This window comes from Callithrix jacchus, chromosome 10, assembly GCF_049354715.1.
Source record: "Callithrix jacchus isolate 240 chromosome 10, calJac240_pri, whole genome shotgun sequence".
Taxonomy (NCBI): Eukaryota; Metazoa; Chordata; class Mammalia; order Primates; family Cebidae; genus Callithrix; species Callithrix jacchus.
In genome coordinates, this window is record NC_133511.1 from 46,596,337 (window position 1) to 46,623,590 (window position 27,254).

The window sequence follows — 27,254 nt, forward strand, 5'->3', positions numbered from 1 at the left end:
CCCAGGCCTGTAATCCAAGCACTTTGGGAAGCCAAGGCAGGAGGATCACTTGAGCCCAGCCTGGACAACATAGTGAGAACCCCCATCTCTTAAAAAAAAAAAAAAAGTAAAGCCTGGATGTTCCCTTCTTTGATATCAGTGGGAAATTCAAACCACATGCAAGAAACATCACTCTTGCCCTAATTCCTAACCACCATAAAACCCCCAAGTCAGTCTCCTTCCCTGTTGTCAAGTCATTTTTGGATTTGCTTAGGAGCTTCCCTGCTTTCCCCAGAAAGCTTCATTATGTGAGTCACAACCCTTTTATATTCTGTTGGTGTGTGTGTGGCTTCATCAGTCATTTTTTTTTTCTTGAGACAGGGTCTCACTGTGTTGTCCAGGGTACAGTGCAACAGTGCAATCATAGTTCACTGCAGCCTCAACTTCTGGGCTCAAATGATCCTTATGCCTCAGCCTTCTGGGCAGCTGGGACAACAGGTGTGCACAGCCGTGCCCAGATAATTAATTTTTTTTTTTTTTTTGCAGAGATGGGGCCTCTCTATGTTGCCCAGGCTGGCTTTGAACTCCTGGACTCAAGTGATCCTCCTACTTTGGCTTCCCTAAGTACTGGGATTACAGGTGTGAGCTGCTGAACCTGGCTGTCAGTCTGGATATCTGAACCAAATTTTGGATGTGGAATGTATCCTGTCTCATTGTGGGATGGCCACAAAAAAATAGCATCCTCCTTTACAATCCATCTACTGCTTTATTTCTTTTCATAGCACTTAATACCATCTAACATATTATATATTTATTGTTTCCCCACTAGACAGATCCCCAGCTTTAGTAAAGTATTTGGCATAATCATCCAAGCAATACTTTGCTAGCACTGTTTTTTTATGTTATTTTATTTTATTTTAAATAAATGACTTGATGGAGCTAGCACTGTTAAAGCCACTAGTGCTACAGTCATGAACAAGGTCATTACCCGCATAAAGTGTACACTCCAGAGAACAGGGTAGGTGTTCAATAAATATTTGTTAAATAAAAGACTATTAATATTGTTTTTCTCTGAAGGTAAGATATTAAAAATATATTTCATAAATTTTTAAATTCATTTTTTGCATCAAAATCACACTTAAAATAATAGGAATTTATACTCATAAGACATAGCTAACATCCAAAGTAGACAATTAAAGATATTATTTGAAAATTATTTACTTAGTACTAAAGGCTTCCTAAATTTGCACATTAGCAAGATTGGCATTAGCACCATTAGAGAGTTGATCTTTGGCTCATGATTATTCAAAGAACATCCAGGAAAATTTCAGCCATTACAATCAGTGAGTATAATTTTATATTTCAGCAAGTACAGTGGTCATGTTCAGCAACAGCCTCAATTACAAATTAAAGTAAGCTCACTCCAGTGTTGCATTTTGATGCCGTTTTTCCCCCTTCTCTTGCAAATACCAGCGAAATACAAATTGCTTCTAAGGGGCAATCCAAACAAGGGAGGAATTACGGCTAACCAACTAGTTGCTAATACTTGTGCTTTTATTTTTTATTTAAGAAAAGATTTAAATAATAGAGATAGAGTCTCACCATGGTGCCTAGGCTGGTCTTGAACTCCTAGGCTCAGGAAATCCTCCCACTCGGCCTCCCAATATGCTGGGATCACAGGCTTCGGCCACCATGCCCAGCCTGTTAATGTTGGTGAAAGGCAAATTGCAAACTTCTATGGTTTAACTTCAGCAGAAGGGTAAAGGGCTCCCTACCTGCCACCGTGTTCCATGAAAAGAGTATACTCTGATTACTAGAATGAATGTTTAAAATTCAATACAAAGATTCAATAACAATCAACATTTCTAAACACAGATTTTTCTTTTTCTCTTTTTCAAATTTTTTTAATGTCATGCAGGTAATAACACTGATTTTTCTCATGCTCAGAAACATCTACTTAGCAGGTGTGTGATACTAATTTGCAAAATTTAATAATGTTATACAAATATAAGTTACTACTAATACATAGTAGAAATAATTGCATGATTCCTGATGTTTATATTCAAGGTATAAACATGACTGATTTTGCTAAAAGTATAGAATAAAAAAACAATGAAGCTGGTATGTGAAAAATTAAAGAATATCTCAATTAGATATTTTTGTTCCCAATTTCTTTCAGACAGATCTATGAAATAATATAGAATATAATGTCAATATATCCTTTCATATGAAGTTAAAAAAAAAGGGATTTAAGTAGTGAGATCATTTCTATTTTTGACTTTTTAAAAAAATAGAGCCAGGGTCTGGCTGTGATGCCCAAGCTGGTCTAAGCTGGTCTCAAACTCCTAGGCTCTAGTGAGCCTCCTGCCTCAGCCTCCCAAAGGGCTGCGATTATAGGCATGAGCCATTGTGCCTGGCCTGCGGGATCATTTCTGTTGGTTTTATAGATGTATCAATTAATGAGTCAACAATTAATTAACTGTAATTATTTCTTTTTCTAAATAAGTATCAGCTGATTTAATCTCGCCCAACTGAATGAGTCTCCTTTGGTTGATCAATGCGATAGAGAAACTCTGCAGGTAAGAAGTATCCAAGATATTCCACTATATCTGGAGTAGTGTCATAATGGTAGTGTCCACCTTCTCCATGATGACTAAAAAAATGAGTATGCTCCAGTCGCAAATCAAACCCCTAGGACAACAGACAAACAACATGTTAGTACTCAAATTATTCTGATTAGAGTTTAAGGGGGAAGGAGAACTTTTCCTGTGGCAGTTTTTATTTTTATATAGGTAATACATTCACATGTTCTAAATTCAAAGAGTGCAAAAAGATACATTCAGTAAAATGTATCTTCTTCTCTCTTGCCCTCACCACTCACTACCTTTCCTAGCAGATAACCAATGTAAGCAGTTTCTTGTATACCCTTCCAGAAATATTTATTTTTACTCAAATATATTATTTTGTACACACTTTTCTGCATATAACTTTTTTCACTTAACAATTTAATTTTGAGAAATTTGTATATCAAATCATAAAAGAGCTTCCTCATTCTTTTATACCTACATGGTATTCCATTGTTTATATACTTCTCAACTGAATGTAATCACTCAATCAAAAGATATGATCAGGCTGGGTACAGTAGCTCACACCTGTATCCCACCACTTTGGGAGGCTGAAGTGGACAGATCACTTGAGGTTTGGAGCTCCAGACCAGCCTGGCCAACATGGCAAAACCCTGTCTCTATCAAAAATACAAAAATTAGCCAGATGTGATGGTGAGCACCTGTAATCCCAGCTAATCAGGAGGCTGAGGCAGAAGAATTGCTCCAACCCAGGAGGCAGAGGTTGCAGTGAGATGAAATGGCACCACTACACTCCAGTCTGGGCAACAGAGCAAGGCTCTGTCACAAAAACAAAACAAAACAAAACAAAAAAACCACCAATAATATAGTAGACATTTGCTTGGAACTGGTCTATAATTTTCTTTCCCTAGTATATAGTATTGTAACATAATGAACACCAAACAAGATGATAGGAGACCTGAATCCTAGTTGTGACTCTACTATTGTTTGTTTGTTTTGAGATGGTGGTTACACTGTTACTCAGGCTGGTCTGAAACTTCTGGGTTAAAGTCAGCCTCCTCAGTAGCTGGGAATACTGTGGTATGCCACCATGACCAGCTACACCTGCTATTTAATAAAATAATTTTGGATGTTATTTAAAATGCTTGTGCCAGGCCAGGCACGGCAGCTCAAGCCTGTAATCCCAGCACTTTGGGAGGCCAAGGCGGGTGGATCACGAGGTCAAGAGATCGAGACCATCCTGGTCTACATGGTGAAACCCTGTCTCTACTAAAAATACAAAAAAATGAGCTGGGCATGGTGGTGCGTGCCTGTAATCCCAGCTACTCAGGAGGCTGAGGCAGGAGAATTGCCTGAACCCAGGAGGCGGAGGTTGCGGTGATCCGAGATCACGCCATTGCACTCCAGCCCAGGTAACAAGAGTGAAACTCCGTCTCAAAAAAAAATAATAATAAATAAATAAATAAAAATAAAATAAAATGCTTGTGCCTTCATTTCCTCAAAGGTAAAATCTGTTCTGCCTAACTAAGGCTGGTGAAGAGCTCCCTTATCTTCCAAAATAATTCTAGAGGCTATCCTAATTCTTTTTTTTTTTTTTTTTTTTAAGATCGGGTTTCACCATGTTGGTCAGGCTTATCTTGAACTCCTGACCTCAGGGGATCCGCCTGCCGTGGCCTCCAAACTGCCTGGATTACAGGCGTGAGCCACCACACCCGGCCCCCTAATTCTTAAATAACAACACATGGCTGGGCAAGGTGGCTCAGCTTGTAATCCCAGCACTTTGGGAGGAGGTGGGCAGGTCATCTGAGGTCAGGAGTTTGAGACTAGCCTGATCAACATGGTGAAAACCAGTTTCTACTAAAAATACAAAAATTAGCCAGGCGCAGTGGCACATGCCTGTAATCTCAGTTACTCATAAGGCTGAGGCAGAAGAATCGTTTGAACCTGAGAGGTGGAGGTTGCAGTGAGCTGAGATAGCACCGTTGTACTCCAGCCTGGGCAGTAAGAGTCAAACTCTGTCTCAAAAGATGAGAAAACAACACAAAAAGTGCGTCGTTCTTAAAAGATTAGCCTAAAAATCAAGCATTATCATTGCAGTATAATATAAAAAACAGACACAGACTTACTGGGTCTCTGGAGACAAAAACTGGTAGACAAACCAAAGGAGCCTTCATCTCATAAAAATGCAACCATTTATTGACGTCTTCATCAGAGTTCAAGGGGCAGGAAGAAAATTCTGCAGGCTACAACAAAAGATAATTACATAGGTAAACATACTGAATGTTACTAAGAATTAAAAATTTTTTAAAATATATTTTATTCACTTATTTATTTATTTATTTATTTGTGAGATAGGGTCTGGCTCTGATTACTCAGGCTGGAGTGCAGTGGGATGATCACGGTGGGCCTGGAAAAGACACCACAAGTTTCCAGTCTGGTCTGTGGGATTGGCCGCTGGGCCCCAGCCTTCAGGCCCTCCCTGCCCTGAAGGTGGGGCCTTACCGGAAACCCGCCCCCTTCTGTCCAGGAATCTGTCTGCCTCCTGCTGCCACTCACAGAATCCAGGCTGTAGGTGCCAAAGGGTGCCTGAAGGTCAGTGCCGAGCTGCCCTCAGCCCTGGCTGTTTCCATTCTATGCTGTGTCAGCACCCAAAATCCAGAGGGGGCTGGGGCGGCAGGGGGCTGGTGTATCAGCACTTCCGTGAGCGTGTGCACACTTGGCTGGGCTGTGACAACATCAGGGCTCTGCCTGACTTTGCTCCTGGATTGGAGCAGGCGCTGACAGCAGGGAGAAGCCAGGCAGTGGGAGCAGGCATTTCCAAGCCTGCAAGAGCAGTGGGAGTCTTCCCAGACCCTCAAGAGTACAGGAATGCCTGGGTCTGTAGCCACAGTTTGTGCAGCTACAGCTTCGTGGAGAACGTAGGGCTTCTGCCTGCTCCGTGGAGCAGGAGACCCAGGTCTATAGCTGCGGGTTTGAGCAGCTACAGCTGCGCTTGGGAAGGTAGGGCTCCTGCCTGCTCTGGAGCCTGACAGCACAGGGATGCCAGGGACCACAGCCATGGCTTGGACAGCTGCAGCAGCACCAAGGGAGCACCCATGCCAAATCAGAAGGGATGGGACTCCCACTTGTCCCCAGCTTCCACTGGCTCCGTGGAGTGTGCAGCCGCAGTCGTGTCTCCCTGCTGCAGCCGCTTCAGTCTGCCTGCTGCTGCCAACATCACTATGTTGACCAGGCTGTTTTGAATTCCTAGCCTCCAGTGGTCCTCCCACCTGGGCCTCTCAAAGTACTGGAATTACAGGTATGAGTTGCTGTGTGGGCCTGGAATTTATCTTTATCTTAAAAACAAATGTATTCAAAATAAAGTTTTAATATATTAACATGGACAAAGACATTATTTTGGCAGGTGTGGTGGCTCACACCTGTAATCCCAGCACTTTGGGAGGCTGAGGCGGGTGGATCACCTGAGGTCAGGATTTTGAGACCAGCCTGATCAACATGGTGAAACCCCATCTCTACTAAAAAATACTAGATTAGCTGGGCACGGTGGTGAATGACTGTAATCCCAGCTACTTTGGGGGCTGAGCAGGAAAATCACTTGAACCCAGGAGGTGGAGGTTGCAGTGAGCCGAGATCACGCCATTGCACTCCAGCTTGGGCAACAATAGCAAAACTCCATCTCAAAAAAAAAAAAAAAAGAAAAACACACTATCTCACAATCTGATTTACAATATTATCATTTAAATTTTAAAGGAATACAATCATAGTAAAAAGGATTTGTTTACAGTGTCTTTTAATGTAGAATTCCTAACATATACTTTACAATCCTAAGATCTGACTGGGCACCGTGTCTTAACATCTGTAATCCCAGCACCTTGGGAGGTCGAGGCGGGTGGATCACCTGAGGTCAGCAGTTGGAGACTGGCCAACATGGTGAAACCATGTCTCTACTAAAACTACAAAATGAGCCTGGTGTGGTGGTGTATGCCTATAAACTCAGCCACTTGGAAGGCTGAGGCAGGAGAATTCCTTGAATCTGGGAGGCAGAGGCTGCAGTGAGCCAAGATCGTGCCACTGCACTCCAGCCTGGGCAACATTCATACGTTCATTCATTTATTGAGGCTCCGTTTGAAAAAAACAATCCTAAGATCTTGAGCATGTGTACATACTCAAACTCCTTCATGCATGTATTCACACGTGGCTCTTACCATAATGTGAGACTTCACTTTTCCCTTCTGAATTATGAAAGTACCTCCCATTCCTATAGGCTTATTTCCATAATGTTTTTCCAGGGTCTGTCTCATACAAGTCACAAAGTTAAGTGGTCCAGTTCTTCTTTTGGCTTTCACCTCAATTACCTACAGAGGAAATAAAGATGCATACCATTGATTATGCTGCAAAATAACTACCTAAGTAAAACATTATATAATTTAATGCTATCAAGCAAATATTCTGTTCTTTGCTTAGAGCCCCCAGATCTGAGTTTAGATGTCGCAACCCTGTGAGTCTTGATCAATCATAAATATATGTATATAAACATATACACACATGCAAACACACACATGCATATGTATCAGTTATATGTAATTTACTGATAAGTCTTAAGCATGCTTTCTTCAACTGAGAAACTGAGAATTATAGACAAGTCCTACACTGAACTCTAGAGACTCTTAACCTACATGTCAAGGCAGTAAAAGGTGGAGAATTACCTGCTTTAAAGGAATTAACCTTTGGTAAGTGGGGGTGAGGAGAAAACGATTACATTTTCTCACTTCCCTTAAAATTCTGTACTGTGTTATCTCCCCAACTAGGAAGTTAAGTATTTTCGCTTCCCAATCTCATATCTCAAAGTAGCTGAAGAGGCAACCTCCACTTACAAAATAGGAGAGCCTTCACAAAAGCGAACACTGAAATCATCTTTTGTGTACTAACAGGAAGTAAATATGAAGTAAGGCATTAATTTTCCTTACTTTCTTCTTGCTGTAAGTTTTTGGTACCACCATTTCTATCTAGAGCATGTGTGATTTGCAGAAAGGAGCAAATAACCTATTTACTATCTATAAGTACGAATTATTTATTTTAGCTGTGTGGTTCATGTAGATGACTAACTCACTCCCCAAATTAATATTCTATTATTTTTTGGTTCTCAGAAAAAGGTCTTGCTTACTAAGTATTATTCTTTTTTTTTTTGAGACAGGTCTTGCTGTCACCCAGGTAGGAGTGCAGTGGCATGATCATAGCTCATTGCAGCCTCAAACACCTGGGCACAAGGGATCCTTTTGCCTCAGCCTTTTGAGTAGCTAGGACTACAGGCATGTATCACCACACCTGGCTAATTAAAAAAAAAAATTGTTTAGAGACAGGGTCTTGCTATGCTGCCCAGGGTGGTCTGAAGCTGCTAGCCTTAAGTGATCCTCCAGCTTTGGCCTCTCAAAGCCCTGGAATTATAGGCATGAGCCACTGTACCAGCTGTATCATTCTTTTCTTTTTTTTTTTGAGATAGAATCTTGCTCTGTTGTCCAGACTGGAATGCAATGGTGTGATCTTGGCTCACTGCAACCTCCATCTCCCAGGTTCAAGCGATTCTTCTGCCTCAGCCTCCCAAGTAGCTGGGACTATAGGAGTGTGCCACCATGCCCACCAATTTATGTATTTTTAGAAGAGATGGGTTTTTGCCATATTGGCCAGACTGGTCTCAAACTCTTAACCTCAGGGGATCCATCCGTCTCGACCTCCCAAAGTGCTGGGATTACAGGCGTGAGCCACTGTGTCCAGCCTCCAGCTGTATTATCCTTAACATTAGTTTTAAAGATAACTTTTTCTCTGCGTGTAGTACTCTCTCAATCTTTCATTACTGGGTTAAAGAGCTTTGACTTAGGAAGCTCTAATTTTTTCTTTTCTTTTTTTTTTTTTTGAGATAGAGTCTCACTCAGAGGCCCAGACTGGAGTGCAGTGGCGCGATCTCGGCTCACCACAACCTCCGCCTTCTGGGTCTGAGTGATTCTCTCACCTCAGCCTCTTGAGTACCTGGAAATACAGGCACACACCACCACACCCTATTAATTTTTGTATTTTTTGGTACAGATGGGGTTTCACCATGTTGGCCAGGCTGGTCTTGAACTCCTGACCTCAAGTTACCCATCTACCTTGGCCTCCCAAAGTGAAGCTCTAATTTTCTTAGCAAAACCATATTTAGGGTAGTAACAGTTCAAATTTTTAGCTATCTGAGAACATTTAGGGAGTATTGTATTTTTATGGACAAAATCACCTTGCCAGGTTGCCCCTCACTGGCAAAAAGATTAGCCAGTAATGCACACTCAAAATCATGACGTTTCTCACTGTATTTCTCCAGTAGGCACCCTCCATCTGCAGAGTTCACATGGGCAAAGTAACTTCCATTCACAGGAGGCTTGTATTCACTTTCTGTCTGAATAACTGGCATAAACTGAAAAGAAAGTAAGGTAATTAGTCAATCTTTACATCTCTGCAATAAGAATATATTGAATAATGTCACAAAACATTTAATCCTTTTAAGACATCTTAGTTCAAGTCCTAATAAGAGAACATAAAATACATAATATTTAATTTTAGACATAAAAAACTTGAAAAATATTTTATAAGATATTTATAGGCAGGGTGCAGTGACTCATACCTGTCATCCCAGCACTTTGGGAGGCCAAGGTGGGCAGATCAAGAGGCCAACATGTTGAAACCCCATCGCTACAAAAAACACAAAAATTGGCCGGGCGCGGTGGCCCATGCCTATAATCCCAGCACTTTGGGAGGCCGAGGCGGGTGGATCATGAGGTCAAGAGATCGAGACCATCCTGGTCAACATGGTGAAACCCTGTCTCTACTAAAAACACAAAAAAATTAGCTGGGCATGGTGGCGTGTGCCTGTAATCCCAGCTACTCGGGAGGCTGAGGCAGGAGAATTGCCTGAACCCAGGAGGCGGAGGTTGTGGTGAGCCAAGATCGTGCCATTGCACTCCAGCCTGGGTAACAAGAGTGAAACTCCGTCTCAAAAAAAAAAAAAAAACACAAAAATTAGCTGGGCATGGTGATGTACACCTGTAGTCCTACCTATTCGGGAGGCTGAGGCAGGAGAATTGCTTGAACCCAGTAGGTGGAGGCTGCAGTGAGCTGAGATCATGCATCTGCACTCTAGCCTGGAGACAGAGTAAGACTCTGTCTCAAAAAAAAAAAAAAGAAATTTATAGTATTTCCTACAGTGTATCTATAACTTGCATTAAATATCTTATTTTAACTTTTAAACTTTTTTTTAAAATTAAATTTAATTAATTAATTTATTTTTTCTTTTTAACTTTTAAACTTTTTTTCCTAACTTGAACACTAGGCAAATTGTATTGTTTCTGCAAAGAACTTGTATGACTACCAATAGCCATATCTGAAGAAGTTATAAGACAATGAACAGACTGAAGTCTTCTATTAATGAGATTCAAAGTATTTTCTTTTCTTTTTCTGCTTTTGTTTTTTTTTTTTTTTTTTTAAGAGACAGGGTTTCTCCATGTTGGTCAGGTTGGTTTCGAACTCCTGACCTCAGGAGATTCACCCACTTCAGCATCCCAAAGTGCTGAGATTACAGGCATGAACCACCGTGCCCAGCTAGAAAGAGTAATATTTTCATATGCTAATAATATATACTAGTAATCGCTATTAACTTTTATAAATAACCATAATACTATTCTGATAGTTTCCTACTATTTGGTCTGGAAGAGGGAGTTGACCAGATCACTATTATTCCATTCATCTTCTGATCCAAAGCTGCCTGCATACCCAAAGCAAAGATTTATAGAGAAGCTAGCAATCCTGTAATAATCTAAGTATTTATAATCCAAACCTTCAGCAGAATACCCTAGGACCCTGCATTTATTTAAGGCTGAACCTATAACCTAAGAAAATCTAAAACTATAAGTTAATACTCATTACAGTTAGACCAGTTGGAGTGTGTGCTATACCACAAATCTATATCAAGTAGTATTAAATCTGCAGAGAGATTTATAATTCAGTCAGAAAGTAGGATTTTTGGCACTAAAAGCAAAAAGACAAATCAAATATCAAAGCAAAAAGTAAAACAATTATCTTACATATGCTGACCTCAGAATTGAACCCCAGAGTTTGAAATGGACCTGCTCCTGCTCCAAGAATAAAAGCTCCAGGTAGCTTGATTTCTTTTGCAATTTTATTCAGATCATAAACCTATAGAAGAGGAAAAAATATTATTTTAATCATAACTTGACAAAGTCCCTGGTTTATCTTTTATTACTGGTCCAATTGGCAACTTCCTTGCCAATTGAGCAACAGGTCTTCTAATAATAAACAGGGTAATCAATGCAACTTCACAATCTTCAAGTGAACATGCAGAGTAAAAGTACTTACTTTTTTTTGGTTTACAAGAGGCAATAAGTAAGGCACACCTCCTACTTCTGCAATTCTAGTTTTCCCACAGATGCCTTAAAAAAGAAAAAGCACAAGCCATCTTAAAAATAGGCAAACATCTAATTTAATAATAAAATGTGAGAAGACATGAATTTATTAACAGTACATAACTTCTCCATTCTCATAGAGTTTCATTTCCAGTCTCATATTCAGGGACTGGAAAATATAAGTAGCTAGAACCCCTGTCCTGTTTTAACTACCTGTGTCTCTAATATCATCATAACCAAGCATGGCTTATATAGTTGGTGGAATAAAGGCAATACAAGGCAAGGGCAAGGGTTAGAACTGGGGCTAAAAGTCTGCATTGGGTGAGATTTGAACAATGTCTTTAATGCCTTATTTCTTTAAAAAATGTATTTTTTTTTTTGGTTAAAATTGTTTTTTGTTTTTTAATTTAAAATATTTTGCTCTGATAGAATGTAAATTCTTAGGCCAGGCACAGTGGCTCATACCTGTACTCCCAGCACTTTCGGAGGCTGAGGAGGGAGTATCACTTGAGGTCAGGAGTTTGAGACGAGCCTGGTCAACATGGTGAAACCCAGGCTCTCCCAAGAACACAAAAATTAGCTGGGTGTGGTGGTGTGCACTTGTAGTTCCAGCTACTTCGGAGGCTGAGGCAGGAGAATTGCTTAAACCTGGGAGGTGGAGGTGGTGGGCGGGGGCAAGATCGTACCACTGCACTCCAGCATGGGCAACAGATTGAGACGGTCTTAAAAAACAAAACAAGCTGGGCATGGTGGCTAATGCCTGTCAACCCAGCACTTTGGGAGGCTGAGGCGGGTGGATCACTTGAGGTCGGGAGTTCAAGACCAGCCTGACCAACATGATGAAACCCCGTCTCTACTAAAAATACAAAAATTAGCCAGGTGTCATGGTGCATGCCTGTAATCCCAGCTACTTGGGAGGCTGATGTATGAGAATTGCTTGAACCCAGGAGGCAGAGGTTGCAGTGAGCCAAGATCACGCCGCTGTACTCCACAATCTAGCCTGGGCGACAGAGCAAGAATCCATCTCAAAAAAAAAAGAAAAAAGATTAATGATTTTTTTTCTTCTTTCTTGTATTCTTCTGTTTCCAGACCTTGATTGAATTTTAATTAATTACTTAATGCAGGGGAAATATATTAGTCTCATATTTTAAAAAAAAACTATAAAAAGTATTATGCTAGCTGGAGGACTCAAGATGGCGCTGTGAGAACAACCCAGGACTGGAGCTCTTCTCGTTGAATCTGCAAACGGTGAGTCAGAGTGGCATTTCCAGACTGATCTTTGTTGCCCACAGAACGGGGAAACTCCCAAGTATAAAAAAGACATGGGAGGCCAGGCAGTAGGTCTGCCTGGCAAAGCCGGCAGCCGGGGCGGCAGCGGCCGGCCCTACCCAGCAATCCCCACAGGGCGCGCTTGTCCGGGTGCCCTGTTGAACCGGCAACCTGAGACTTGAGAGGGCTGGACTTGAGACTGAACGAGACTTGGACAGTAGGCCAGCCCAGGGGATTGCGGGGATTGGGATACCCAGTGGGAGGAACAAAACCGGGATTTCAAACTATCCCGAGCAGACTGTCCGAGACGCTCTGTGGGGGAGGGGCGTCCACCACTACCGAGGCAACCCGCCCCAACTGAGATACACGCCCACTGCTGAGGCAGCCAGCCGTTGCCGAGGCAACCCGCCCCAACTGAGATACACGCCCATTGCTGACGCAGCCAGCCGTTGCCGAGGCAAACCGTCACTACTGAGATACACGCCCACTGCTGACGCAGCCTGCCGTTGCTGAGGCAACACGCTACAATGAAGAGACTCTGCCGCAGGGCGTGGCGGAGACCACAGCAGAGCCGGCAGGAACAGCGCGAATCACACAACAGCAGGGCGGAGCCTCGACAGCCAAACAGTGGCTAGTCTGCCTTCTAGCTGGGCAGGACACCTGATCGGACATCCAAAAATAAAGCCCAAACCCCTCAACACAGAGCATTTGAGAAAAAAAAAAAAAAAAAGGGGTTTTTTAATGAGCTCTGTTGCAGCAGAATAAAACATAGCAGCCTAACAGCCCTGAATGAACAACAGACTGCACAGCTCAGCAATTAAACCCCTATAAAGTACAAACTGTCTCCTCAAGCAGCTCCCTGACCCCTCTATATCGAAAAGACTGACATTAGGCAGGCATCATCCTGGGACAAAGAGAGCAGAAAAAGAAACTGGTAGCATCCCTCACTGTGCCACAGCTACTAGAGGTGCACCCCAGACAAGCAGGGTCTGGAGCGGACCTCAGTAGTCGTACAGCAAAGGGGCTAGACTGGTAGAAGGAAAACCAAGCAACAGAAATACTTCATCATCAACATTCTGGGTGTCTACTCAGAGACCCAAACGAAAAGTCAGCAACTACGCAGACGACCAGCGGACAAATCCACAAAGATGGGAAGAAACCAGCGCAAAAAGGAGGAAAACACCCGAAACCAGAACACCTCGCCTCCTAGAAAGGACCAAAACTCCTCACCAGCAAGGGAGCAAAGCTGGACGGAGAATGACTGTGACGAAATGACGGAATTAGACTTCAGAAGATGGATAATGAGAAACTCTTGTGAGCTAAAAGATCATGTATTAAATCAATGCAAAGAAACTAAGAACCTTGAAAAAAGATTTGAAAAAAGATTCGAGGAAATGATAACAAGAATGGATACCTTAGAGAGGAATATGAATGAATTAAAGGAGCTGAAAAACACAATACGAGAACTTCGCGAAGCAAACACAAGTTTCAATAGCCGAATTGACCAAGCAGAAGAAAGAATATCTGAAGTCGAAGACCAACTCAATGAAATAAAACGAGAAACCAAGATCAGAGAAAAAAGCGCAAAAAGGAATGAACAAAGTCTCCAAGAAATGTGGGACTATGTGAAAAGACCTAACCTACGTTTGATAGGTGTACCAGAAGTGGACGAAGAGAATGAATCCAAGCTGGAAAATACTCTTCAGGACATCATCCAGGAAAATTTCCCCCACCTAGCAAGACAGGCCAACACTCAATTGCAGGAAATACAGAGAACACCACAAAGATATTCCGCAAGAAGAGCAACCCCAAGGCACATAATCGTCAGATTCAACAGGGTTGAAATAAAGGAGAGAATACTAAGGGCAGCCAGAGAGAAAGGTCGGGTCACCCACAAAGGGAAGCCCATCAGACTCACAGCAGATCTCTCGGCAGAAACACCACAAGCCAGAAAAGAGTGGGGGCCAATATTCAACATTCTTAAAGAAAAGAACTTTCAACCCAGAATTTCATATCCAGCCAAACTGAGCTTCAGAAGTGAAGGAAGAATAAAATCCTTTGCGAACAAGCAAGTACTCAGAGATTTTGTCACCACCAGGCCTGCTTTACAAGAGCTCCTAAAAGAGGCACTACACATAGAAAGGATCAATCTGTACCAGCCATTCCAAAATCACACTGAATGGTAAAGAGCTTCAACATAATGAAGAATCTACAACAACTAACAGGCAAAACAGCCACTTAGCATCAAAATGGCAGTATCAAATTCACACGTAACAATATTAACCCTAAATGTAAATGGACTAAATGCACCAATCAAAAGACACAGACTGGCAAATTGGATAAAAATCCAAAACCCATCAGTGTGCTGTATCCAGGAAACCCATCTCACATGCAAGGATACACAAAGGCTCAAAATAAAGGGATGGAGGAAGATTTACCAAGCTAATGGAAAGCAAAAAAAAGCAGGAGTTGCAATTCTCATCTCTGATAAAATAGACTTTAAAGCAACAAAGATCAAAAGAGACAAAGAAGGCCATTACATAACGGTAAAAGGATCGATACAACAAGAAGAGCTAACGATCCTAAACATATATGGACCCAACACAGGAGCACCCAGATACATAAGGCAAGTTCTTAATGACTTACAAAAGGACTTAGACTCCCACACAATAATAGTGGGAGATTTTAACACTCCACTGTCAATACTAGACAGATCAACCAGACAGAAAATCAACAAGGATATCCAGGGCTTGAACTCAGACCTGGAGCAAGCAAACCTGGTAGACATTTACAGAACTCTCCACCCCAAATCCACAGAATACACATTCTTCTCAGCACCACATCACACCTACTCTAAAATTGACCACATAATTGGAAGTAAAGCACTGCTCAACAAATGCAAAACAACTGAAATCATAACAAACAGCCTCTCAGACCATAGTGCAATCAAGTTAGAACTCAGAATTCAGAAACCGACCCAGAACCGCACAGCTTCATGGAAACTGAACAACTGGCTCTTGAATGTTGACTGGGTAAACAACGAAATGAAGGCAGAAATAAAGAAGTTCTTCAAAACCAATGAGAACGAAGACACAACGTGCCAGAACCTCTGGGACACATTTAAAGCAGTCTCTAGAGGAAAGTATATAGCAATAAGTGCCCATATGAGGAGAATGGAGAGATCCAAAATTGACACCCTATCGTCAAAATTGAAAGAGCTAGAGGAGAAAGATCAAAAAAACTCAAAACCCAGCAGAAGACAAGAAATTACTAAGATCAGAGCTGAGCTGAAGGAGATTGAGACACGAAAAACCCTTCAAAAAATCAATAAACCCAAGAGCTGGTTTTTTGAAAAGATCAACAAAATAGACAGACCACTAGCCAGATTGATTAAAAAGAAAAGAGAGAACAACCAAATAGATGCAATAAAAAATGATAAAGGGGAAATCACCACAGATTCCACAGAAATTCAAACCATCATCAGAGAATATTACAAACAACTATATGCGCATAAACTAGTAAACCTGGAAGAAATGGATAAATTCCTGGACTCCTGTGTCCTCCCAAGCCTAAACCAGGAGGAAGCTGAAACTATGAATAGACCAATAACAAGGTCTGAAGTCGAGGCAGCAATTAAGAGCCTACCTCACAAAAAAAGCCCAGGTCCAGACGGGTTCACCGCCGAATTCTACCAGACACACAAGGAGGAGCTGGTACCATTCCTTCTAAAACTATTTCAAACAATCCAAAAAGAGGGAATCCTTCCCAAATCATTTTATGAGACCAACATCATCCTGATACCAAAACCCGGCAGAGACCCAACGAGAAAAGAAAACTTCAGGCCAATATCCATGATGAACATAGATGCAAAAATCTTCAATAAAATATTGGCAAGCCGATTGCAACAGCAAATCAAAAAACTTATTCATCATGATCAAGTAGGATTCATCCCGGGGATGCAAGGCTGGTTCAACATACGCAAGTCTATAAACGTAATTCACCACATAAACAGAACCAAAAACAAAAACCACATGATTATCTCAATTGACGCAGAGAAGGCATTTGACAAAATTCAACAGCCCTTTATGCTAAAAACCCTCAATAAACTCGGTATCGATGGAACGTATCTCAAAGTAATAAAAGCTATTTATGACAAACCAACAGCCAATATCATACTGAATGGGCAAAAACTGGAAGCATTCCCTTTGAAATCTGGCACTAGACAAGGATGCCCTCTCTCACCACTCCTATTCAATATAGTACTGGAAGTTCTAGCCAGAGCAATCAGGCAAGAAAAAGAAATAAAGGGTATTCAAATAGGAAAGGTGGAAGCCAAATTGTCTCTATTTGCAGACGACATGATAGTATACCTAGAAGACCCCATTGCCTCAGCCCAAAAACTCCTGAAACTGATAAACAACTTCAGCAAAGTCTCAGGATATAAAATCAATGTGCAAAAATCACAAGCATTCATCTACACCAATAACAGACTTAAAGAAAGCCAAATCAAGAGCGAACTGCCATTCGCAATTGCTACAAAAAGAATAAAATACCTTGGAATACAACTCACAAGGAATGTAAGGGACCTCTTCAAGGAGAACTACAAACCACTGCTCAACGAAATCAGAGAGGACACAAACAGATGGAGAAACATTCCATGTTCATGGTTAGGAAGAATTAATATTGTGAAAATGGCTATACTGCCCAAAGTAATTTACAGAATCAACGCTATCCCCATCACGCTACCATTGACTTTCTTCACAGAACTGGAAAAAACCACCATGAACTTCATATGGAACCAAAAGAGAGCCCGCATAGCCAAGTCAATTCTAAGCAAAAAGAACACAGCGGGGGGCATCACACTACCGGATTTCAAACTATACTACAAGGCTACAGTAATCAAAACAGCATGGTACTGGTACCAAAACAGAGATATAGACCAATGGAACAAAACAGAGGCACCGGAGGCAACACAACATACATACAACTATACAATCTTTGATAAACCTGGCAAAAACAAGCAATGGGGCAAGGATTCCATGTTTAACAAATGGTGTTGGGAAAACTGGCTAGCCATGTGCAGAAAGCAGAAACTGGACCCCTTCCTGACACCTTACACTAAAATTAACTCCAGATGGATTAAAGACTTAAACATAAGACCTGGCACCATAAAAACCCTAGAAGGAAATCTAGGCAAAACTATCCAGGACATAGGAGTAGGCAAGGACTTCATGAAAAAAACACCAAGAGCATTGGCAACAAAAGCCAAAATAGACAAATGGGACCTAATCAAACTCCACAGCTTCTGCACGGCAAAAGAAACAGTCACTAGAGTGGATCGGCAACCAACAGAATGGGAAAAAATTTTCGCAGTCTACCCATCTGACAAAGGGCTGATATCCAGAATTTACAAACAACTCAAGCAGATTTACAGGAAAAAAACAAACAAGCCCATTCAAAAGTGGGCAAAGGATATGAACAGATACTTTACGAAAGAAGACATATATGAGGCCAACAATCATATGAAAAAATGCTCATCGTCACTGGTCATCAGAGAGATGCAAATCAAAACCACATTGAGATACCATCTCACGCCAGTTAGAATGGCGATCATTAAAAAATCTGGAGACAACAGATGCTGGAGAGGATGTGGAGAAAAAGGAACACTTTTACACTGTTGGTGGGAGTGTAAATTAGTTCAACCATTGTGGAAGACAGTGTGGCGATTCCTCAAGGCCTTAGAAATAGAAATTCCATTTGACCCAGCAATCCCATTACTGGGTATATATCCAAAAGACTATAAATCGTTCTACTATAAGGACACATGTACACGAATGTTCATTGCAGCACTGTTTACAATAGCAAAGACCTGGAATCAACCCAAATGCCCATTGATAATAGACTGGATTGGAAAAATGTGGCACATATACACCATGGAATATTATGCAGCAATCAGAAATGATGAGTTCGTGTCGTTTGTAGGGACATGGATGAATCTGGAGAACATCATCCTCAGCAAACTGACACAAGAACAGAAAACGAAACACCGCATATTCTCACTCATAGGTGGGTGATGAAAAATGAGAACACATGGACACAGAAAGGGGAGTACTAAACACTGGGGTCTATTGGGGGGAAAAGGGGAGGGCCAGTGGGAGGGGGAGGTGGGGAGGGATAGCCTGGGGAGAAATGCCAAATGTGGGTGAAGGGGAGAGGAAAAGCAAAGCACACTGCCATGTGTGTACCTACGCAACTGTCTTGCATGCTCTGCTCATGTACCCCAAAACCTATAATCCAATAAAAAATTAAAAAAAAAAAAAAAGTATTATGCTAAATGCTTTCAAGAAGTTAAATTGCCATATGGTACACAAGCCTTCTAGAATTTACAGCTCTACTTAAAATCAAAGATTGTTTAAGCTGGAAAGACCTCCAAAGAACATTCAATTCAAATCTCCTCAGGTATCTCAAAGTCAGCTATGTTAAGACAGAACTAGAGACCAGAATTTCTATGCAAACTCCTTTTTAGCAAATACATCAATTACATAATAAAAAGAACACTTTGAGTGTTTATCCTCAAATTCCTCATCATAGTAGGGTATAATGGGAGAAGGTTAGACTTTGGAAACAGACAGACTTGCATTTGAATCCTGATTATGATGTACACTGAGCTTACCTACCCTCTCCAAGCTTCAGTTTTCTCATCTATAAACCAGGGTTACTACTCATCTTGCAGTGTTATTGTAAAAACTAAAACATCAAATAATTATCTATTGCACGGACACATTATTTTATTCTAATACTAATTTCCCTTCCTTCTCACTTCAAACAGTGGATGCTCACTTGGCAAATTTGTTGAAGGGTTAGTTTTAATAGATTATTCAAATACAAGGCTTTTAGGATCCCTTCTGGTGTTAAATAAATAAAATCATAAAAATTAAAATCAGTTTCCATAATAGTATGAGCAATTAAAAGCAAAACTCTCATGTGATATAAAGAATTTTAACCTGTTGGATATGTATTCTATATTCTGTGAAGATTATATAAGTGCATAAAACACAATCTTTTTCCATAAGAGTATGAAATGAAATTTAATCAATATCAGAAGAGTGAACACAGAAATTTAGCACAATTTAGCCTAAATATTGTGACAATATCCTTTATTAGTACATAATTTAAGAGGTCCTTAAAAATAGTTTCAAAAAAGGATTACAACTAAAAAACAAAAGCTAAATGCAAAAATTGCTTACCTTTTACAGGAAAGGTAAAGGGTTCCTTAGTCAAATCAGGGCACTCAACTACAGAGACCTGGACATCAGCAAAGTTATCTTTTAACCCCATCTGCATAACTAATAAAGACAAGGAATAAGATTATTTAACCTCATGTAAAAACTTGGCTACCACCTACCTAAAGTGCCCTCAACACACTTCCCACCTCAACTTGTATAATAAAAAAGAAGGGGGAAACGGTCTTATTAATGAATATAATTAGACGTCAGACATAATCACAAGGTATAATGTAGATTAAGATACATGAATACTTCATCTACGGTGATTTCCAATTGTTGAAGATAAACAGACTGCACCTTGTGTGAAGGTGAGGATTACATTCATTTTTGAAAAAAAGATTCCAAAAACCAACTGAAATAAAAACACTTAAACTTTTTAAAAAGTAAGCAATGACACGTAACAACTTCAATGAAGGTAACAGACAAAATGTTGAGCAAAGCAGCCAGGCACAAAAGACAATATACAGTATTACTTTACCTTAGGCATCTCAAAAATAGGCAATGGATCAAGGCTGATTGGGAAGGTGGGCAAAGGAGTCTTCTGGGATGTTGGAAATAATTTACATTTTGCTCTAGATAGTAGTTACATAGGTGTAAACACTGATAACATTCATCAAGCTGTACACTCAAAATTAGGGTATTTTACTGTAGATAGTTATATCTCAATAACAATGTAAAAAAGCATAGGTGTCTCAAAGTTATTAACGTAAGACCAATATATTTCCCCCTCTCTCTCTATTATTTGTAGAGACCAGGTCTTGCTATATTGCCCGGCCATTCTCGAACTCCTGGGCTCAGTGATCTTCCTGTCTTGGGTCTCCCAAAGTGCAGGGGGATTACAATGAGCCATCACACCCAGCCTCAATGCATTTTTTTTTTTTTTTTTTTTTTTTTTTTGAGACAGAGTTCCACTCATAGCCTCATCCTGTCACCCAGACTGGAGTGCACTGATACCCAGCATGATCTTGGCTCACTCAGCCTTAATATCCAGACTCAAGAAATCCTCCCACATCAACTTCCCTGGTAGCTGGGACGACAGGTGGGTGCCACCAGGCTTGGCAAATTTCTGTGTTTTTTTGTAAAAATGGGATTTTGGTTTGTTTCCCAGGCCGTTATCAAACTCCTGGGCTTAAGAGATCTGCCCACCTTGACCTCCCAAAGTGCTGGCATTACAGGTGTGAGCCACTGCTTTGGCCAGTGTACTTTTAAGGATTAAAAGTTCTGACAAAATTTCTTTTTTCTTTTTTTTTTTTTTGAGACTGAATCTTGCACCGTTGCCTAGGCTGAACTGCAGTGGCGCGATCTTGGCTCACTGTAACCTCTGCCTCCCAGGTTCAAGCAATTCTTGTGCCTCAGACTCCTGAGTAGCTGGAATTACAGGCACGCACCACCATGCCCAGCTAATTTTTGTATTTTTAGTAGAGATGGGGTTTCACCATGTTGGCCAGGCTGGTCTTGAACTCCTGACCTCAAGTGATCTGTCCAACTCAGCCTCCCAAAGTGCTGAGATTACAGGCATGAGTCACTGCGCCCAGCCACAAAATTTCTATTTTTACTAAACATATCTTGTACATATAGAAGGAAAATAGAAACAAACACAAAAGTGAAAACAGGTTCTAGAAAAGCAATCAAAGAAAAAATCTGGCCAAGCATGGTGGCTCATGCCTGTACTCTCAACACTATGGTGGCCAAGGCAGGAAGATCAAGTGAGGCCAGGAGTTCAAGAGCATCCTGGGCAGTATAGCAAGATCCTGTGTCTACAAAAAAGAAAAAATTCCTAGCTGTCCTGTCATCTCAGGAAAGACAGACTAATGAAGAAATATAGGCCAAACAATACAGATTGTTTACTAGCTACCATTCAATCAGGATAAGAAAAAGGTTATAAGAAGAAAAGTCACAAGAAAGCAAAAATGAGTCTACTTCTTGATTTCAATCGTAATAGAATGACAAATGAACTACCAGAACACGACATTTTGATAAACAAGGGAAGGTTCCATAGCTTCCATTTGAACAGAACCTATAGGTTGTCAAATAAAGGTTGGTATTCTGACAGACTTTACAGCTTTGGATTAGTAATATTCCTGGCTTCATTTTGTGTACTGTTTCTATTTTCCTTTTTTTTTTTTTTTTTTAACCTATCTTCCCTCCTAATTTATCTTGGGAAACTGCCTTAAATACTTGTTTGAACAAGGTGAAATATAAGCAATCAAAGCAAGTTCACTGGCAGTCTGCCATTATCAGTGGGGGAGGGGAAGTACATTGGGAACATGATTAACATACAAGAGTAGATTATATATTTAAAGAATAATGTAAGTGAAAAAAGTTAAAGCAAAATTGTGCGATTATGGGCATCATATGTACTTAAGTCTTGGATTACTAGTCATTTTCATCTTGTAAAGTTGGTATCAATAATCTATAAGTGAAAGAAAAAAGAATTCATAAATTTTAAATTTAGTTTTTTTGGAGGAACAGAATTTTGGACTTTCTCAATAAAAATGGGGCAGAAAAGATGCTGAAATGGAAAATGAATTCTGTACCAAAAGTATTATTTTGATAGATATAGGTAAGGAGTAAGATATAGATAGATCTTAGAATCTTTTTTTTTTTTTTTAAATAGAGACGGGGTTTCACTATGTTGGTCATGCTGGTCTTGAAATTGTGACCTCAGGTAATCCACCCACCTCGGCCTCCCAAAGTGCTGGGATTATAGACATGAGCCACCACACCCAGCCTGATGTTGGAATCTTTTTAAAAGAATTTTCTCTTGAGATAATTTTTAAAAATCCAGTTAATATTGTTTTTACCTCCAGCAAGCTCTTCTAGACTTGGCACATGAAAAGAAAACTCAACACAAGCCATTTTTCTTTCTTCTTTAGGTATTTGGTTGGACAAATAGAGCTACTCTTGGTTAATTATCACAAGAGTCCACAGTGCACCAAGTATGAACAGCTTCTGTTCTGGAAATGAACATTAAGCATTCAAACATATAAGCAGAACAAAACGGCACTTAGGTTCTATCTTCACAAAAAGGCAAAAGTAGCTTCTAGCATTTAATATTTGAAGTGTGAAACAGACAAGTGACCTTTTTAATACTTATACTTCATTTTAATTTAAAATTTAAAACTAATTTTTCTTTCTTCTTTTTTTATTATTATTAGAGAACTTCTAAGTCTCAATAATTTTTCTTTTTTCTTGAGATGGAGTCTTGTTTTGTTGTCCAGGCTGGAGTGCAATGGTGAGATCCTGGCTCACTGCAACCTCTGCCTCCCGGGTTCAAGCAATTCTCCTGCCTCAGCCTCCTGAGTAGCTGGGACTACAGGCCCATGCCACTATGCCCTGATAATTTTTTATATTTTTTAGTAGAGACAGGGCTTCACCATGTTAGCCAGGATGGTCTTGATCTCCTGACCTTGTGATCTGCCCACCTCAGCCTCTCAAAGTGCTAGAATTACAGGTGTGAGGCACTGCGCCCAGCCTAAAACGAATTTTTTTAATAGCAACAGGGTCTTGCTATGTTGCCCAGGCTGGTCTTGAATTCCTGGCCTCAAGCGATCCTCCCACCTCCACCTCCCAAAATGCTGTGATTACAAGTGTGAGCCACCACTCCCAGTCGATTCACTTTTTTTTTAAAGCATATATCTGGAGTGAACATCCAATTTTCTAATGGTTGGTCAAAGGAATATAGGTCTTGAAGCAAAAGATACTTATTAGGGGTTTGTGGATAAGTGTTTAAACAGTTGCAGATAACAGTAAATATAGGACTCTCAAGTATTTCTATAATAGGTATTTGTGTTCTATATTTGACATTTAGGCCAAAAATTAAATGAGTTCCTCGGACTATCACTTTTTCAAAATAAAATTTAAATTATGAATAGAAATGGAAACTTTTATGGAATGATTAGCCTTTGAAATTCAAATTTTTATTTTCATTTACAAATAAACATATTTTCTTGGTTCAATCTGATAATCTAACCAACTATGATTTGATATTTAAAAGTATGCTTTTCTATCATTGCAACTAAAGAATAAATAAAAGTATATGCTAAGTTTACTTTATAACAAATAGGTACACATATACAGAGATTAGTATCTTACCTCAAGTGTTCAGTGATGAAGTATGGAAGCAGGAGGAGATAAAATGAAGTCAGGGAAAAATATAAGTAATATGAGGTAGGCAGGTATCCCACTCCAGGCCACTCACAACAGGGAACACAGACAAGACTCTTAAGGGTGCTTCTAAGAGTACTGCTGGAGTTCTCGTTAAAATTGTTAATAGAACACTTCAGTAATCTCAATGGACTCTGCCCTTAACATGCTTATTTAGCAAGTGAAAGGTGATTCTCAGCCATTTGAAATATTCTTTCAAAAATTTTTTTCTAATTTTCCAGCAATTTATAGGTTGCTTAGAAACTGGGATTCTAGTTCTGGTACTTTCCAACAACATATCCTCTATAACCATTCTATTGCATACATTTATGATGTTATATTTGCCTTAGTACTTTATCAAATACCAGCTGTTACCGTTCGTCATTTAATAGATGTAATCTGATCTCCCAAATAAAATATATATAACTGTTTATAAAGGATCTCAAATTTTATATAATCATACTTAAATATCTTAAACATAGTTTTGGGTTGAATAATTTATAATTGATCAGAAATGAGACAGTTTTATTCTTTTAAATAATTTCAGATTGACAAACACTACATACGAATAATTCCTGTATATTCTTCACCCATATTTCCCAAATGTTAACATTTTCTCACATTATTTATCAGATAACCATTGGGTAATAACTTATTTATGAATATGTTAATATCTGCACAATGAATAGTATATTCATTTATAATGATAATAAAACACTTTTGCTGGCAGTAGGGACAAAAACACAGGTTAAAATTCAAATGTAATCTTAATTTTATTCCCTTTACTATCTCTTTACTTTAGTAAAAAAGTAGGTCACTTGTTTATGTCCCTATCAAAATAGAAACAAAGTCCAATCCTGGGAGGATGTAGCTTGAGTAACTGGTTTAGAAATGTACTTACTAGAGATACTTTCTGACCAAGATAACTTGATTAAAAAAAGAAAAAAGAAATGTACTTATTAGGGGTTTGTGGATAAGTGTCTAAATGTATACAGGACTTAAGTATTTCTATAACAGATATTTGTGCTTCCTACTCTATATTTGACATTTAGGCCAAAAATTAAATGAGTTCCTTAGATTATCACTTTTTCATAATAAAATTTAAATTATGAAGACCCATCCAAAATTTAAATTATGAAGGCTGGTCCAATCCTAAAATGATGTGAACTTCAGGCAGGCTGATAGCACAGCAGGCAGTGTGGTAGCATGTGTATGTGTGTGTTTATGTGTGTTGAAGGGTTGAAGGTGTGGAGAACATTAGAGTTGGAGCTGGGAAAGGAGTTAGGTTCTCACATAAACTCCAGGAGCACAGCCTGGAGCCAGATGGAGGCAAACAACACTTTCCTGCCTAATTGGTGGGAGTCCATGGCCCAAAAATAGGGTCTAGAAGGGACATGGAGCTGCAGAGGTAACACCTGGAGGGGTAGACCAACTATCCCAACTAAACTGATTAGCATTTGAGTGCACACTATATACCAGACACCAGCAGACACTATGCAGACATTCTCTCAAAACTTCACAAGCATGACAGGTTGTGAGACAGGTTGCGGATCTTCAGGGGTCATGGGCATCCCACAGACGCTGCTGAGGGACCTGCATGCAGTTCGTTACTGCTGGTGCCCAAAAGCGCTTGCTCTGGCTGTAGCATCTGCTTACCCCCAGGATCCCCGCAAGAGGGGTGCAGCGCAGCTGGCCTGAGTGAGAGGAGTTCCTGGCTTCCAGCCCCATTCACTTGCGCGACCCCTCCCGCGAGGGGTTGAGAGCTTCGGGCTGAGTAAGCCAGGCACCCCTGCCGCAAGTCCCGAAGAGAGGTCTGGGAAATATCCTGCTTCATCTGCACTCCAGCCTGGATGACAGAGTAAAACTCTTTTTTTTTTTTTTTTGTGACGGAGTTTCGCTCTTGTTACCCAGGCTGGAGTGCAATGGTGCGATCTCGGCTCACCACAACCTCCGCCTACGGGGTTCAGGCAATTCTCCTGCCTCAGCCTCCTGAGTAGCTGGGATTACAGGCACGCGCCACCATGCCCAGCTAATTTTTGTATTTTTAGTAGAGACGGGTTTCACCATGTTGACCAGGATGGTCTCGATATCTTGACCTCGTGATCCACCCGCCTCGGCCTCCCAAAGTGCTGGGATTACAGGCGGCAAGACTCTATCTTTGTAAAACAAACAAATACAAAATGTGGTCGGGCACGGTGGCTCATGCCTGTATTCCCAGCTCTTTGGGAGGTTGAGGCGGGTGGATCACTTGAGGTCAGGAGTTCAAGACCAGCCTGGCCAACACGGTGAAACCTGGTCTCTACTAAAAGTACAAAAATTAGCCGTGTGTGGTGGTGGATGCCTGCAGTCACAGCTACTTGGGAGGCTGAGGTGGATGGACCTCTTGACCTGGGGAGGCGGGTTGCAGTGAACTGAGAGCCCGCCACTGCCCTCAAGCCTAGGCCACAGAGCTAGACTCTGTCTCAAAAAAAAGGGAAAGAAAGAAAGAGAGAGAGAGCGCGCGTGGGAGGGAGGGAGGAAGGGAGGGAAGGAGAAAAGGAAAGAAAGAAAGACAAAATGTGAAACATTTCAGTGATTCTGCATTGTGAGTTAAATGTTACAGCTAGGCTTGGTTGAGTACAGCAGTGAGTGACATGTCATACCAGTCCTGGAGCTTAGTCACGGCACAGACCCTGTGGATCAAATGCAGAGGACTCCCTAAGGGATTGGACTTTTTATACCTGGAATTGTCCAACTTATGGCACAAAGTAGGGTAAAGAGACCAGATTACTTTTAAGGCCCGTCCAATCCTAAAATGACGTGCACTGTAAATTAAGACTAGACAGCTCTAATGGCTTTACTGGTTTATCATAGGAAAAAAAGATTTGAAAGCAGAAAAATCAAACCAGTTCATTAAAATTACTTTGGGAGGGAAAAAAAACCCACGAAACTACTCAGGAACCGGTTTAGGAACTAGGGGTGAGCGGGAGCAGAAGGAACCTCAGGAAAAAGAAATCCTCTACTGGTCTCGTTTGTGACTTGTTAGCCAACTTCCGGGAGGCAGAAAGGGGAGGTCACGAAACAGGTGCAAAAGTGGGCGTGCTATGGAGTAACACTGGCGTCCAGCCCAAAAGTTACACACCTGGAGTCATGGTCAAAGGATGAGCCTTCCCAGTATTTTAACACACAAAGGTGTCTGAAGGCAAAAGCAGACCCAAACACGCACATATCCCACCCGCCACCCTCGCCACACACCCGGGACCAGGTTTAGAAAGCCAGGCGACAGCTCAGCAAATGCGAGCCACCGGAAACAAACCGGGCTTCTCGCAGTTCTTACCCACTCCTAATTGTCCTCATGTTTTCTTTTTGTTATTTGCCGAAATGTTCTTGGCTCTTCCACTCACCGAATCGGTCACGGAAACCCACAACAGAGCAGAGTCCTGATCTTCGCTTCGGCCAACCCCGCCTCCTCAGATAACGCGAGCTGAAGCTCCGCCTACGTTAGCCGCTCCTCCCCGCGCGGCGAGAAAAATGGCTATCCTGCTTCCTGTCCTCCTTCCGTCGCT

At 40.8% G+C, this 27,254-nt stretch overlaps 1 protein-coding gene across 21 annotated transcripts; it reads right to left on the reverse strand.

Annotated features, from left to right (window-relative positions):
• Positions 1-1,855: 1,855 nt before the first annotated feature.
• On the reverse strand, positions 1,856-27,164 carry BKGD (beta-keto-L-gulonate decarboxylase). Of its 21 annotated transcripts, none has more exons than XM_078339947.1 (10): positions 27,093-27,164; positions 26,352-26,381; positions 22,368-22,515; positions 19,525-19,623; positions 10,962-11,035; positions 10,680-10,781; positions 8,830-9,006; positions 6,770-6,919; positions 4,691-4,807; positions 1,856-2,670 (listed from the first exon to the last, which is right to left on the reverse strand). In XM_078339947.1, exons 3-10 carry the CDS (start codon positions 22,420-22,422, stop codon positions 2,497-2,499), a joined length of 948 nt encoding a protein of 315 aa, XP_078196073.1. In that variant the 5' UTR covers positions 22,423-22,515; positions 26,352-26,381; positions 27,093-27,164; the 3' UTR covers positions 1,856-2,496. The 21 variants fall into 21 exon arrangements, with proteins under 21 accessions (XP_078196073.1, XP_035121138.1, XP_035121140.1 ...); XM_035265247.3 differs by having other exon boundaries at positions 27,026-27,164; XM_035265249.3 differs by lacking the exon at positions 26,352-26,381 and having other exon boundaries at positions 22,368-22,512.
• Between the last annotated feature and the right edge of the window lie 90 nt (positions 27,165-27,254).